The 16827-nt window shown below is 47.7% G+C and overlaps 1 protein-coding gene across 1 annotated transcript in view; it reads right to left on the bottom strand.

Annotated features, from left to right (window-relative positions):
- LOC117310594 (H(+)/Cl(-) exchange transporter 4-like) overlaps positions 1-16827 on the bottom strand; it is a 113469-nt gene that overhangs the window by 60062 nt on the left and 36580 nt on the right. The window contains 5 exon segments of the mRNA XM_073799768.1: positions 8296-8694; positions 9174-9360; positions 11174-11719; positions 12692-12772; positions 12879-13085. Of these exon segments, the coding sequence (XP_073655869.1) occupies positions 8296-8694; positions 9174-9360; positions 11174-11719; positions 12692-12772; positions 12879-13085 (1420 nt within the window).

Below are 16827 nucleotides of genomic sequence, written 5' to 3'. Positions count from 1 at the left end.
AATCTGCACAACTAAAATTAACAAAATTAACAGAAAATTTAATCATAATATAAATTTACCATTTGCTTATGTGATTTCTGAATGCATATAACGACACCCGTCTGAGCCCAGTGGCACAAAAATATGCAAAACACACACCTGTTCACATAATACATCTGTAAGCTACCTCAGCTCATGTATATGCTAAGAGCCATACCTCTCTTCACAGTAAATCACAGTAACTCAGCGCTTTGATGCCTACTTCTACAAAAATTGTCAGGTCTTCCTTAATGTAAAGAATAACATATTTATTATAATATTTATGTATTTCTTATCCATTAAATGTGTATAACTGTGCCATTTCTTTTATTAGGGTTGCATCTTGTGTGTGTCAGCCAAGTGTTTGAACGTTGTGCGTCTAACCCCATTTCTTTCATTAGCCCTGAGATTTTCGTTGCTCGTTTCTGCAGAAAGCCATGACTTGGAAGACGGGTATCCCAGTTCAGAGTCTGAACGTCTTCTGGCGCCAGAACCAGGGCACTGGAAAAGCAGCCAAAGCCCCTCCCCGTGGGCTCCTCCCCTCGGACTCCACCTTCAATCTCAGGGCAGAGACAGCAGCCGCACCTGGAAGCCTGAGTCCCAAGCTCGCTGGCAACTCCTCCTCCTGGGCTCACCTACGGACATCTCTTCCGAGCACTGCCACCCACCCCCCTGCCCCGGTCCCCGCCAGTCCCTCAAGGGCTGAGCCCGCGTCCCCTTCATCTTGTTCCCCCCAGGGTCCCGCCACTCACCCGCTCCGCGTCACCAGGCACTGGCGGAGCCCCAGCTTCCGGAAGATGTCCACCACCGTCTCCATGGGGGTGTGGTCCGTGACGGTGAAAGGGCTGAGGTTCAGGAGGCGCCGCAGCTTCAGGGGCTGCGGGCTGTTGGCTGGCAGCTCTGGGGGCTCCTCGGTGAAGTACATGACCGAGTCGCTCACGATGCCCTCCTGCCTCTGGCGTTCTCCGCAATGGGCGAGCAGGACGGTGAGCCTCAGGAGACTCCCTTGCGGAGTCCCTTCCCCCACCCCATCCCACAGCAACACGCGACTTCCCTCCCCCAGCAGCCTAGAATCCCACAGAGGAGGGGCGCGGAAGGCAGACTCTACATTCTTAACGAGGAGCTTCAGCCAAACATCTGTGAAACTGGCATCTCTCTCTCTCAAGCTAATGCTGCGCGAGACCCCCCTGCTGTGACCTGATCGTTCACTGCCAAAGTCTTGCAACGCGGGCCTGACCAGGCTACTTCCTTTAGCGAAATGCACTGCTTCTGCCTGGAGGCCAGGGCGCCCAGCTGGCCCAGAGCCTGCCACCCTTGCTTTCCTGACACACCTTCACCTCATCAGGGGCTGAGGTTTGACGTGAAAAGAAACCTCACTTAGCTGCCCGATGACCTTAATACATGGTTTGGTTTTTTTTTTTTTTTTAAAAACTAACGTATAACTGGCCCAGATGGCATTATAAATCCTGAAAGGAACAAGAAACCAAGAGGACCATCCTAGGCTCACAGCCCAGAAACACAGGTCAGTCTAACTATGACCCTTGGGACCAGAGAAATAACCCTAGAAAAGCTGCATTCCTCCCACCCCTTGGATCTCCTCTCTTAAATATGGGCCATTTGGTGGATTTCTCAAAGAAAGATAGTAAAACTGTTATGGTAACAATTAGCCTATTTCTAGCTGTAGGCAGGCCCACGTGAAAGAAAGCTGAAGAAAAGTAGGGTAACAGGAACTCATTAGAAATACAGCTTTATGCGGTACTAGAAACCTAGGCTATTTTAAGTCACACATGAAATAAATCCATCGGTCTCAAGATATTTCTCCAAGGCGATTTTCCTTCTGTTGGAATTTTAATCTTTCTTTTGCTTCATGGGAAAAGGTTAGGGAAAATGTACAGCAAAGCTTGCCTTAAAATGGATCCTGCTTTCTATAATACTTTTTTTTTTTTTTTTGCCTTCTCAAAGACTACTATTCACCTATATTGTTCTTTGAAAAATAAAATTCTAACTGCTGGCTCTAAAGCTATTTATTGCAACAGAGTACTCTAATGGAAAACTGGCAGCATTCGGGGTCAGACTGAGTTTGAAAAAGGGTCTCTGTTTAAAAGGGGAACAGAGGGCCCGCTGGGCAAATGCCTGCACAGTATGTGGGTCAGGTTCAATCGAGTTACAGCAGATGGCGTACAATTCAACCACAAATACCAGATGACACTGATGCACAACATGCTTTCAGCCGTAGGTGCCACACAGTACACACTGCATTTCTCTCCTAAATCGAGATGGCTCTGTCCTGAAATGCTAAGGTGGGCGGCAAACAGTCAACACACACTTATCGCCCATTTTCATAGACCGACTGATTCTCTAAAAGTCCCATGCAACAGGAATCCCATCTATTTCAACAATCCAGTTGAACATCAGGATTGGATCAAGCCACAAAACCCCATCAAGAACTGATCACATGGATTTGCTGAGCCCCCTCATAAAACCAAACACAACCTAGCCAACTGTCAATTCACTTGGTGAAATGAATAACAAGCTTCTATTGCCTCTGAATCTACCGATTGAGTTAGAAGCCCTGATGCGAACAGCACCTAGCTCCGTGAATTCTTGATCAGCACTGCAATCCCAGTGCCTGCACAATGCCGAGAATACAGCAGACACAAGACAGGTATTTGCCAAGTGCACACATGCGTCAGTCAACCAACAAGTGGATGAACGAGTGGGTAGGTCTACTGAACGTCGGTGTCCTTGGCTCTGCCTGTCACGTAGAACAAAGCCTATCTTACAAAGGAGGCATTAGGAAGGAAAGCCCTGAGCTATCCACTGCCAAACAAGAATCAAAGGCAACAGCTGGGGTCAGAGCCGGAGACCTGAGCAGCGCTCCTTGGTACTCCAAGAGTAGCAGCTGTGGCTCTCTCCAGAAGGGCTCTCTGTGAGGCCACTAAGACCTATCTTAAAGACCTATCTTAAGACCTATCTTAAAGCCTTGATTGAACTTTGGGCGTGGAGGTACGACGCACAGCCAAAAGCTGGTGAATGGAAGAATCAGCAAGAAAGCTCTCCTCATCTCTCTACTGGGGGAACCATCTACTCCCACTATGGACAAGAAATCATCTGTCACCAAAATGCCTGCAACAAACTCCAGCATGAAAGTTCACAGAGGGCAGAGCCTGGCTGCTGTCATTGCTGTGCTCCCAGCTCCCGGGACAGCACCAGCACATGGTGGAGGCTACACGAAATATTGCCTGTACGAAAGGGTAAACCAAGCCCTCACCCAGCACATGATCCAGTGCTATGAGAGTATAGGCTCCCAGACCCCAGGGACTCATGGGAACCTGTGTTAGAAAAGAAGCCAAAAAAAAAAAAAAAAAAGATAGCCCAACATTACATGTGTAAAAGGCCTAAAAGATAAGAAAAGCGCTAAATATTAACCAGAGCCTTCTACGGTGTTGAAAATGTGGGCACCTTGTTAATTTTCTCTTTTGCTTCTGATTTCCCCAACATTCTGAGTATTACTTTTACTTTAAAAAATGTAATAAACTTCATTTTTGTTGTAAAGATCATTTTGTTACATCTAAACTTTTGTTAGCCCCTAAACTTTTTTAAATTGTTGTTAGTATTGGGGGTCTGCCGTTCTATTCTACCACAACTACCATCAGTGGCTGCAGCTCCTGAAAAATGATGTACCTTTTACGAGTGCCTGTTAAGGTCATTCAACCTGACATTCCACTTGCTAGCAGCAGAACGATCATAAGGCCAGGTGCAGGGAAGGTAATGAGTAAAGTGTTGATAAAATGAATTCCACAAACTATGATAGGCCAAGAAATTTTAAAAGACTGGAAATAATCACATATCCAGTAAGTGATTACAATGGCTTTAGAGCAATGGTTCTCAACTGGGAGTAATTCTGCCTCCACCCTCAGGGTACACTTGGCAATATCCAGAGACATTTTGGGGTCTCATAACTGGGGGGATGGGGTTGCTACTGACATCTAGTGGGTAGAGACCAGGGATGATCCTACAGTGCACAGGACAGCCCCTCTCAACAAAGAATGATCCAGCCCCAATGTTAATGGCGTTAAGGTTGAGAAACTCTAACCATGTTTTTAGAGGGGTAGTACGTTATCATCCTGTTCGTTCAAAATGCTTCCATAGGGACTTCCCTGGAGGCGCAGTGGTTAAGAATCTACCTGCCAATGAAGGGGACAAGGGTTCGAGCCCTGGTCCGGGAAGATCCCACATGCTGCGGAGCAAGTAGGCCTGTGAGCCACAAAAACTGAGTGTGCACTCTAGAGCCTGAGAGCCACAACTACAGAGCCTGCATGCCTAGAGCCTGTGCTCCACAACGAGAGAAGCCACTGCAATGAGAAGCCAGCGCCCTGCAACGAAGAGTAGCCCCCACTCATCGCAACCAGAGAAAGCCCGCGTGCAGCAACGAAGACCCAACACAGCCAAAAATAAATTAATTTTTAAAAAGAAAGAAAAAATAATGCTTCCATAGATAAACAACACAGTCCTACTGTATAGCACAGGGAACTATATTCAATCTCCTGTGATAAACCATAACGGAAAAGAATAAAAAAGAATGAATGTAATCTATATGCATAACTGAATCACTTTGCTGTACAGCAGAAATTAACACATTGTAAATCCACTCCACTTCAGTAAGAAAATCAAAATTTAAAAAATCTTTTTTAATTTTAAAAAAGCTTAGGCAGATGCCAGACATCAAAGGTTAAAAACATGCTTCCATAAAACAGACGTAATTGACAAGAAAGGTTAAAATGGAAAATTAGAAGCAACTATAGTGGTGGTCAGTACAAAGGTGATGTGGTAAAAAAGTAAAAACTATTTAGAAGAAAAAGCAGATGATTTTCTGACAAGCTATAGTTTATAAGGCATGGAGAAGTCCCTCTGCATGTATTTTTTCATCCCCAGCAGAAAGAAGCAGATGACACCACTGTTCTCCATGGCCTATCCCAATCATTAACAAACAGCTCTCCCAGGAATAAACCTCTTTATCCCTAAAGAACCCATCCAACAGATCTGATACGTACATATCTTTTGTTCAGTTCTGGACATAGATCCCTTTCTGCAAGTGGGCCTCTTCCACATGCTGGAGAATCACCATCAAATCATCCACCAGGCGAAAAAAATGAGAGTTCCCTTAACTCTGGCCCATGACTCTAACTTGCCATCCCTTTAATCATCTTTGCGGCTTCCCACGGAGTCCTTTCTGGATCCAGCCTCACTTAACTGTGGAACTCAAGACTAGAGGAGCCTGAGCCTGCTGAGCACAGAAAGAGCCTCGTGTTTGCAGCGAGCACCAAGAGGTAAAGTCCCATCTACCAGGAACTTGAACAAGGGCCACATATGGCCCTACGTGTGAGTACGTGACAGTGAAAGGGCCACGTTTCCGAGGTGCTGTGACTAACGGCTCTCCAGCAGAGACAACAGCTATGGTTTGGCATTCCAGAGAGAGACTGAAAGGAAGACATTTTCAGCCTCACGGGAGCAACTGACACCTTTTTAAACATGACACGTGAGAAAAAAATCTTTGCCTCACTTACTACTTTTTTCTTATCTTGGATCTATGTAAAATCTCTGCTCCTCAGTCCCCTGAAAGGGAAATTGGCATGGGATCGTTACTAGCTAAATGCTTACGTCCTATTTCTATATTCACAAAGGGGCGTCTAAGTCTGCAAATACAGGTAATGCATTTCTCCACCGGAGTACAGGACTTTTCTATATCCACGGAGCAGGAAAACAGCTTTTCTCACTGCTCACAGCCAAACACTCCTTGCTTTCCCGCAAACCATGTAAATGGCAGCTTCCACACTCTTAACAGTGTGATGTAAAGCATAAAAGTATTATTTACACCGCGTGTTGCCTCTTCAGACATTCCAAACATAGCTTCTAGGAGGGCACTGGGTTGGCAAGCTTAAATTTCTTCTCTAACCGGCTGATGACAATTACTGCTTCCCACTTGATTGCAGTAATGGGTTTCAGCAAAATTAGTAAGCTCTCTCTTAGCAGGTGTGCCTGGAGCTACACAATAGGTAATGGATTCCGTGACATTTATTACTAGAGTGTTTAAATTTCAACCTTTGCTTAAAAGATTTTAAGGATTGAATAAATTTTTAAACCCTGCTGATTACATTAATTTAAAACAAACCCAACCTAGGCTTCCCTGGTGGCGCCGTGGTTGAGAGTCCGCCTGCCGATGCAGGGGACACGGGTTCGTGTCCCGGTCTGGGAAAATCCCACATGCCGCGGAGTGGCTGGGCCTGTGAGCCATGGCCACTGGGCCTGTGCGTCCAGAGCCTGTGCTCCGCAACGGGAGAGGCCACAACAGTGAGAAGCCCGCGTACCGCAAAAAAAAAAAAAACCGTACTATACAGCTTTTTAAAAGAAAATCTCATTATTTATAAGGCAATGGTCATGACTAAAGGCACCTACCTGTTAAGTGACAGGACATATAATAAAGAGAAGCATCATGGAGCACTTAAAGCACAAATGTACTTTCGTGTCTAAAATATAAAATCAACTGTTCCTTTGGGGGAGGTAAATATGTTTGAGCAACAAGCTAAAATTAGAGGCTATATAGCTTATTTAAACTTATTTTTATAAAGCCTTTGATGAAGATACTTTAAAAACATTTTACAAGCTATTTAACATAGCGAAGAGGTTTTAGAAACTCAAAGGGCGAGCCTAAGAAATAGTTAACAAAGGGCAGGGATAAGCTAAGGTGTGTTCCCGGTGGGGCGTTCTACCATCATACCTGAAAAAGTGCCCCTTCCACAAATGTCGTGGAAGTACAGTCATCAAGGGCACACGTGAGCCATGTCATGGGCCCCGGTGTACCGTGAGATGCAGAGGTGCTGAGCCAGAGGGCATTAGTGTTTACCATGCACCGCGGATGCGCTCTGCAGCTCCCTGCCCCCGCTGCATCAGGAAGTCCGGAGGGACCACCCTGGGGGAGCCCCGCTAAGATCTGCTGTCCCTCCCTCCTGAGCCTAGTAAGAAAACAAAGAGTTTATTTAACTCTTCTCCCATAACTCTGATTTTTCCATTCCCACTGGGTCTTGTTTGAGTCCTCATTTTGATAAAGTCCTTGATGAAGATAATTTCAAAATATTTACAAAGCTGTTTATAAACTTTTTTTAACATTGGGAAAAAGTTTCAGAAATTCAAAGGGAGTGCCTTATAAATAGTTAACAAAGAACAGGGATAAGCAAAAGGTTGTCTGGCCAAGGTATATTCCCAGGGGAGCATTTCACCATTATACCTCGACACGTCCCAGTGGCAAAATTCATAAATATTCTTGAAGATGACATACACAGTAAAATCAAGTGCACACATAAGCCATGTCATGGGCTACAGCCTACCCTGAAATGATGTGATAGTGAGGAGGATCTCATTTGCTGGTCCCTGCCCCCTCTCCACCTGGAGAAAATCCTCTAAGAGTCACTGCTCCTCCCTGCCTGGTCCTTCAAAGACTCACACCCAGGCCTCTGTCTGTGGAATTCTCCTACGTCCCGCTCCCCTTCCAAGGCGCTCATCCCTGGGCCAACGGGAGCCCCGGGCTTCTCTGAGCCACCCGTGTCGGGAACATCCAGCTGGGCATCATCCCCTCTCTGCTCTCCCAACTCAACAGCCTGCCCCTCAGCCCAGCTGATCCAGTTAGCGCACGAGGAGGAAAAGCATCCCACGGAACTGACTGCACCCACGTGGGTCTCTAACTGATGGCACCGGACATCGTGGCGAAGTGACGGGCTTGAGCGGCGCCGAGGGAGGCGTCTGAGGCAAAGGGCTCAGCATCTGAGCCGGTCAGCCTGCCTGAAAGTCTGTCTCTGCGAGCAGCTGGCCCGGCCAGCCCAAGCTCTCCCACCGCTTCCTGCTGAGCTTCGCCCAGCAAGTCCCTAAAAGGCGGAGCGCGTGTGTCCTAGCGGGAGCGGCCCAGGGGGCTGCTTGCAAATGTGGTGCTCGGTGTCCAGCCAAGAATGCCTCCGACAAGACACTGTCCCTCACGGTGTGACTTGGGGGCAGCAGCAGCAGCATTGAGAGGGAGCTCGGGAGAAATGCAGAGTCTCGGGTCCCACCCCAGACCTACGGCAGTCTGGCCAGACGCCCAGGTGAAACGGAATAAGCATTAAAGCGTGAGAGACCCTGGGCTGAAGCCCTCCGACCCTCGTGCACTCTGTCGAACCTCTTTGAGAATGTCGGGGCACAGAGCTGCTAGTCGTCTCCGTGAAACGTGAGCCTCCCTGCTTTACTCACTTATGGCAGGAATCAGCTCCCTCCTCTGGGCGAACCCGATGAGGCGCTCCGAGTCCCTGGAGACGACCACGGGGAAGCCGTTGTAGTCGGTCTCCTTGATGAGCGTCTCCACGTCCTCGACGGTCATGCTGCCCTGGGTGAGCACGGACAGCGGCGGCTCCCCCCGCCTTGGCCGCATGACGTCGGTGGCCAGCGTGCGGTGGGTGAACTCGTCCTTCACGTCCAGGAACGGGTACCCATTTAAGTGGATGTGGGCCTCGTAGATGCCTTCCTTCCCAAAGGCATCAGCCACCCACTTGCTGGTCACGGCTGCTGCCATCAGGGGCACGATGTACTCGAGACCACCCGTCAATTCAAACATGATAACCACCAATGACACCGTCATCCTGGTAACTCCACCTGCAACCAAAGGGAGGAATGAAATTGCAGGACTCGACTCCACACCCACAAGAAGACATGAACTGTGGAAACCGAGAAGCCGGCTCTACCCTCCCGGCACCTGTTCTACTGAGACAGTCCAACACGGCGCCCAGGCTCGGACCTCTGGGCCAGAGGCCAGACTCGGTAAGCACAGCCTTGCATCAGGAGCCGTAAGTCAACATCTCCCTGAGGGGCTCTTCTCCCATGAGGGACAGTGAGTTGTCTATTCACCCAGGACAACACGCCTTGCTTTTTGGTGAGTGGAGCCTACTTGGGCCCTGCAGGTTTCTGACTCAGCAAGCATCGCTCTCTACCAGAACCCATAGAGCTGGAAAATTGCAGAGACTATCCACTATTGTAGATGGTACAGCTGCAAGCAAACACGCGCGCGCGCACACACACACACAGACACACACACAGACACACACACACACACACACACACCCACCCACACCCACCTAGGCAGGCGACAGCTCCCACCATGGCATAGAGCCCTGGGGTGACGCAGTCTGCTCCGGGCCTGCACCAATCCCTAAAGATGATCCAGTCATGGTGACAGTAAGCCAATTGCTCCATGCCAATTCCCACCATCCTGCCTGCCATGGCCCCCACTGCCATGCTGGGGATGAAGAGACTGGACGGGATCTGTGGGGAGCACAAGGGAAAGAAGCATGAGGGAAGGGGGCCCCGTTCCCACCGCCCTGCCACCGGGAAACTCAGGCCACCCTCGACAAGCTTGCATTTTGCTTCGGTCTTCAAAGGAAGGGCAACGCTTCAAAACATGGGTCACCTGGGAAACCATGGGACCAGTGATTTCACCTGCTTGGTCGTATCTACTGTGACCTGGAGAAAATGCAATTTTACACTTTCATTTCCTTCAAAAGCTGGCCTAGTTTGTCTGCTGTGGATAAAAGAATGATAAGCCCCACTGAAAATTACATTCAAACTGCACATCCGTCACTTGAGATACTCACCACTTTCTCTCTCCCCTCACATGCCATTCAGATTAGCTTTTAAAATTAAATGTCAAGCCACAGCATGAAAATGGAAAAGCAAGGCCTCAACTGTTCACAGGTCAAAGAAAGAAGCTAAAAGCATCAGTGTAGCTGCCCTGCATCTTCCAAAAACCTTGGCACGGGCTTACTGCCCTCTTGTATGTACAGTGGCCAAACACCTGTCAGAGAGAGATGGGGGGCAGGTCCGTCTTCCTAACAAAGTCCATTTTCCGAAAAGTATTCTGAATATTTTCAAGCCAGGCTAGATGCAGCAAAGAAATAGACATTGAAACTGAAAGGCCTTGGTGATAGCGTGTTTTATATTTGCTGTGTGAAAAACATGTTCATTCCTCTAGTGATCAGACATGTGCTACAGAACAGACTTGACTCTGTTTGTGGAGACTGCATGTGACCGCCGATCCTGACCGGGAGCTGCATTTATGTCACCCCTACCCCACCCCCGCCCCCCAGCTGTCATCAACCTGAGGATGCAAGTGGATCTTTACCCAAATTCAAGTTAAGTTTGGATTCTCGGGTGTGATTTCCAGAGTGTGAGACATTCCTGAGGAAATTGTTCCTTTCTCAGCACCCCTTATCCCCCCATCATTTAATCCCCTGTACCTTCAAAGCAGGCTTCTCCCAGTAGGCACCAGAAGAAAATAAATCCCTTTGCATCAGACCGTCACCTAGTTAATAACGTTCATCCTTCCTTGTTCTTAAGGCAAAAATTCAGGTTTGTGTTTGACCACTGCACCCAAGTGCACAGCTTCTCAGACTTTTTTTAATATTTATTTATTTATATTTATTTATTTACTTTGGCTGTGTCGGGTCTCAGTTGCGGTACGCAGGATCTTTCGTTGCTGCGCGCAGGCTTCTCTCTAGTTGTGGCATGGGGGCTCCAGATCGCGTGGGCTCTGTAGTCTGTGGCAGGCGGGTTTAGTTGCCCCTCGGCATGTGGAATCTTAGTTACCACTAGAGATTGAACCCATGTCGCCTGTATTGGAAGGCGGATTCTCAACCACTGGACCACCAGGAAAGTGCCTAGACTTTTTTTTTTTTAATTCGTAAGAATACCACAAAAAGCAACAGTCATGGAATACAAGGGGGTTCTGGGGGGTTCCCAGTGTTCTGCTCCTGACCCTGGGTGCTGGTCACACAAGTGTGTATGTTTTGTGAGAATTCATCAAGCTGTACACGTCTCCATATGAATGATATACTCCAAGCCTTAGCTTCTTCACTTGTAAAATGGGGTTATAAATCTCTATTCCATAGGCTTGCTGTTTATCAAAAGCGTTGTTTCTTGTTGATTAAAAGAATGTCAAGTGCCCTGCGCATGAGAACGTTCAGTAAAGGTCACCTCCCCTTTTCCCCTCGTCACAATCTTATTCTGGGGACTAGGGTGCTATCCCCAGAAGGATAGAGGTTGCCTCCCTCCCCTGACACCTTCCCTCCACTTCACTTACCTTCATGCCAAAGGTAAATATGGTATTGATGATTTTGAAGATCAGCGCCAGAGCCAGCTGCCACATGGCCGTGTAAACCCTGACCCCGGCCGGGCAGTCGGGGATGTCATCCACGGGCCACGTCATGTTGGGGTCATTGATGTAGTCACAGAGCTGGGAGGACTCGAGGGCCCCGCAGTCATTGAAGAGCTCGGATATGAGCTCGCTCGTGCTGCGGCGCGTGTAGGGGTTGGGGTAGGCGACGATGGCAGTGATGGCGGTCACCGCGATGACCTCTAGCACCGGGTACTTCCCCAGCTTGGTGGTTTTGCGCCTCCTGCACCAGGCGATGTTGCAGCAGATGAAGAGGGTTCCCCACAAGCCCCTGAAGACCCCAAGCAGGATGAAGGGGAAGAGCTCGGCCATGTACTAGGGCGTGTGATACTCCACGTAAAAGAGGACAAGGCGGCTGTTCCCAAAGGGATCGATGGATCGCAGCGTGAAGGCTGCCACCAGGGCCGCAAAAAAGGACCGCCACAAGGTCTTTAAGAGAAAGTAGTAGCTGACCTGCGACCAACGAACAGGTGGAAAATCAGAGACTGGCGGAAGAAAGAGCTGCCCAGAGCCCCAGCCCCTGATCAGCAGCCACCTGCTGGCATAGGCCACAAAGTCACACTCAAGACCAAAGATGGGCACTTCCTCAACCTAGGTGTGAGTATGGCCCAAATGCACTAACAAAGATACTTAAAGGACTCTATGTCTAAAATTGGAACGGATACTAGTCAAGGTGTGTTTGAGCTATTTTTTAAGAGAAATGAGAACACTTCATCATAATTCTGTTTATGGCACAGAGACCATCCTAAAAGAAAAGAAACCTCTGATTTGATTCTCCAGACAACAGATCATGGGTTGAAACCCCTGGCCCAGCAAACGTACCTGGAGGGCACGTGAGTTAAGAACGGTTTGTACATTTTTAAATGGGTGGGGGAAGAGAGAATTATTTTGTGACATGTGAAATATTCGAAAGAACAAGACTTAGTGACAAGTGGTAATGATATAAAATCCAAACTTCAGCATCCATAGGGAAGGTCTTGTTGGAAGGCAGCCATGCCACGCACGCACGTGTTGTCTGCGGCGCCTTCCACGCTACAAGGGCAGAGCCCAGTGGTTGCGACCGAGCCCTGAGACCCACAAAGCCTAAAATATTTGCTACCTGGCCCTTTACAGACAACGTGGGCCAACTGCTGGACTAGATCCATTTGCGTTGCAAAACATAAAAATGCTTCATTGTGTTGTTTATGAAAACGAGAGAGGAGACTGCAAATCTCCCCCAGAAATCACACTGGCAAGTTTTCAACAGGACTCGAAAACACGTATTTCATGGCGAACACTGCGGCTCCTTAATGAGCTGCAGGAATCTCTCAATCCTCCTTCGCATCTAGTCCTCAGAGGGCTAGAGAGGGAAGCCTCCTGCCGCCCCGAACCCCCATGTGTTCCTCGGCGCTCAGAACCACGGGGCCCTCCAGAGCCCACGCTCACCTCTTCCAGACTGAAAAGCACACCCCCGATCGGAGCACCAAAGGCGACAGAGACCCCAGCAGCGGCCGCAGCTGACAGCACCTGCGAAGCAAAGAGCTCCCCGTCAGCCCGAGGCCTTTCCGGCAAATCAGCGGGTACTGGTGAGCCCGGAGAGGGTGGGAGGGCGCTTCATCCTGCACCTGCTCACCTCGCGCCTCTTGCCCTCGTTCTTGCTGTACTTGGAGAAGAGGCTGCTGAAGAAGTTGCCACAGCAGCATGCCACGTGCACCAGCGGCCCTTCCTTGCCAAGGCTCAGGCCCAAGGACACCACCAGCACCAGGGTGACAGTCTTGATCAGCAGGGTCCACTTGCCCCAGTAGCCCCTAATGATGAAGCCCCTCAAGATGGTCTTTATCTGAAACACAGGATGGAGAACGATAGGGAGTGAGCCGCTTCAGCGCCACGGCTAGGAAAGTAACCTCTCCCTCCTCTGAGCATCTTTCAAACTGAGATTCACTAAATCATATGGAGGACAGGCTGCTTTAGTTGTTAATTTAGCTATAATTTTATATTGAGAATTTATATTAACGCCTAATTTTATATATTAATGGAACCCTGAAACAATTTCAATGCATAGTAAATCTTAATAATTCCGAGAGTAATGAGAGATCATAACGAGGACTGAGTAAGTAATTATCAGTCTCATTTTATTTATGGCATTTATCCTGTGCATTTTACCCTCTGTTGTGTTGAAAATTGATTTTAACTGTTCTGTATCTATTGATTTTAACTGTTAATTTTTCACTACTGAAAGATGGCTGGATATGTGACAAAGCAAATACAACAAAGTATCAATTGAACTTTAGATCAGGGTCGGCAAACTATGGCCCACGGGCCAAATCCAGCCGACGGCCTGTTGTGTATGGCACAAGACAGAGATCTTGATAGAGATCTGTTTCTTAATTCAAGGACAAAGACCAACAGTGAGCGAGCGTGTAGGCATCCGTTCGAAAGAACTCACTAAGATCCTTCCTAGAGAACACAAGTGAGGGCTTCCAGCTCTACAATCAGATGGTATTTCTTGAACTAGCCTTTAACTAAAGGCAGACAAACTAGCAGTGGTTAAACTGGTCTTTAACTAGTGCTAGTGGGCCTATTTGAGCCTGTGCTCTGGGGATCTCAGATCCCTTTACTTAAGGGACGTTTTAGTATGCCTGCCACTATCCTGCCCTTTTGTGTTGCCTAGAATAAAATTATCTATAATTTTTTGTCAGTTAGTTAATGTGGATTTGGACCCCAGAGTACAGCTGAAGAGCGTAACACCATTTAGAAAATTACAAGCATCTAAATTACCTGAGCCTTTGCCAGCCATGACATGTGGTGAATTGAACAATGTAAGAGGTATTTTGTAATTCTCTAAAATGACTTTATAAAATTGTCATGATCAAACTAGGGACTAAAGAAGGCAAACTCATTCCCAGTAGATGCCAAAATCCAATCGCTTGCTTTAATTTGGATCAACAGAGACTGAATCAAGCAGGGCTTTAGTGCGATGTATTGCAGCACATTTGTGACTTGATGGTGGTAACTTTAAAACCTCTCTGGCAAATATTTGTGAGAGAGTTCACATTGTATAGAACTGAAACATCAACTCAAAGTAAGTTCTAGGGGGGCATGATTACTTTTTTTTCCTTCATTTTATTTATTTGGCTGCATTGGGTCTTCGTTGCTGCGTGCGGGCTTTCTCTAGTTGCAGTGAGCGGGGGCTAGTCTTTGTTGCAGTGCGCGGGCTTCTCATTGCAGTGGCGTCTCTTGTTGCGGAGCATGGGTTCTAGGCGCATGGGTTTCAGTAGTTGTGGCACATGGGCTCAGTAGTTGTGGCTCGCGGGCTCTAGAGTGCAGGCTCAGTAGTTGTGATGCACGGGCTTAGTTGCTCCACGGCATGTAGGATCTTCCCGGACCAGGGCTCAAACCCGTGTCCCCTGCACAGGCAGGCGGACTCTCAACCACTGCGCCTCCAGGGAAGCCCCTGGCAGGTAGATTCTTAACCACTGTGCCACCAGGCAAGTCCGTAGGAGGACGTGATTTCTTATACGGTCCACAGTGGTTCTATGAATGAAGCAGACAGTAGTAGAGTCATCCTTGCCCAGTTCGTTCTAAGTTCTGAAGCCCAAGAACTAGTGTGGACTTTTAAATGTGCTTTATAGAGCTAATACAAGACCATTTATTACACAGAAAAGAAATGGTCTCTAAATTTGTGGGGTTTTTTTAATGTTTCAAAGGAATTTTTGACACTGGCTGGGACCTGGGACCCTTTGCTGCAGTGCTGCAATGCTTGTACCTGGACAAACATCTAGCAACAAAATACAGAGAAATTATAAGGGACTAAAAGTAACTGCATGCATGCCCGGTTGGGGCAAATTCTGGACAACAAGATACAAAGAGACCAAAAAGCCCCACTGCCACTTCTGAAGAGCCAGGAGCAAAAGCAGGGCACTACGCATGCCCGCTGCACTCAACACCACCAAAGGGGTGGGCAGACCCCCTAAGCCTCCCCTCCCGCCGGACCCCTGGACACACCCCTCCCCTCACCGCATATCAGGAACCAGCTCGCCCTGCCCCCCAGCAAGTAAGCCAGCAAGGGCACATGTTACTTGTTCTCCCTCCCCCCCTGCTGCAGCTCTGGCCCCAATAAAGCCTTGCCTGAATTTCTTGCCTGGCCTCTGATCACATTCTATTGATTAAGGAGGTCAAGAACCCTGGTCAGTAACGTTGTCATCCAAAGTAATCTAAATGTTTCAGAAGCAAACATTATAAAGGATGCGTGATTTTTAAACTGTGTAGAAGTGCACTGCCTTCAAAGTTTGTTCAGACACTGCACACCAGGAACAGCTTACAGCAGATCACCTCCTACGATGGGAAGTGTATTTTCTATCTCATTTAGTATCTTTCCTGAAGTGAAGAATAGCCCTGTATCTCAAACTGAGTAGAGCTGTTTGCATGGTCCGTTGGGTTTTAACTGGAAGGACATCCTTTATATCCAGGAACTACTTATTTGCACTTACTTTTCACTCTGCCCCTCTCCTCCAAGAACTGGGGTAGGTATTGCACCCTTAGGTTAGGAATTTCAAGCTCTACTATAATAACAGGGAAAATTTTCTACTACTGAATCATAATAACCAAAGCTTAATTATGAAATCTCCACTGGGCTCCTGGTACTTGAAAAGATTATTGTGAACTCTTTTATAAATAGAGACATGAACCTGTTACATATTATATACGGCTGAAAGCATGTTCATGTACCCACTACCAAGTTTAGGACAGAAGAGCAGGTACCTTTGAAAGCCCTGTTTGCTTCCTCAGTGGAACCTTCCTCCTCCCGCCTCCAATCATTCCCTTGCCTTTCTTTATAGCTTTAGCACATACGTATATCACTATACAGTATGCTTGTTTCATTTTGGCTGTTTTAGGGACTCTACATAAATAGATTCATACTTTGTTTAGATATTCTTCTGCAACTTACTTTTTTCACTTGATACCGCTTTTATGAGTTTTATCCACATCAGTGTGTTCCTTGTGCTTTGTCACACGGGAAACAATGCTCAACTCAGTAGTTTATTCCTTTTGAGTTCAGCTGTCACAAATAAAGATGCCCGCTTTGGACAAAGACCAGGTCCAGCCAGCCCCTCCCAGATAGAGTTCCCTGTCTGTCTGTGAGCTAAGCCACGCATCTCTGGTTCTTGGAAAGGGAAGATGGGATTGCCCCCACATCTTTTATTGCTGCTTTAAATTCCCCACCAGTTCCCCACTGGCCATCTCCTTATTTTGATAGGCGGCTTGAGTCGAAAAGCGCCTGCTGTTGGGCATTGCGATCAGAAACCAAGATGCCAACAGTAATCTGTTCTTTTTAGTGTCCCAGGTGCCTTCAGTCTTCGATATCCAATAAAACGCAGTCAGTTCTGCCTGAACACTTGTTTGGAAAACCCAAATTTGTTCCAGTGTGATTCATGCAGTCAGGGCAGAACTTGAGCATAATGCCAATTTCGCATCTGTTTCTGCACAATTTCATCTGGGAGAAACACAAGGCGGAAAACTGCAGCTGCGAATCGAGCCGTGCAGGGCTACACAAAATGCACACAGGCACACGTCTCAGACGA

Source organism: Tursiops truncatus (assembly GCF_011762595.2).
Source record: "Tursiops truncatus isolate mTurTru1 chromosome Y unlocalized genomic scaffold, mTurTru1.mat.Y SUPER_Y_unloc_1, whole genome shotgun sequence".
In the NCBI taxonomy this organism is placed as follows: Eukaryota; Metazoa; Chordata; class Mammalia; order Artiodactyla; family Delphinidae; genus Tursiops; species Tursiops truncatus.
Note: the sequence above shows the minus strand (reverse complement) of the source record. Positions and strands in the feature narration are given on the sequence as shown.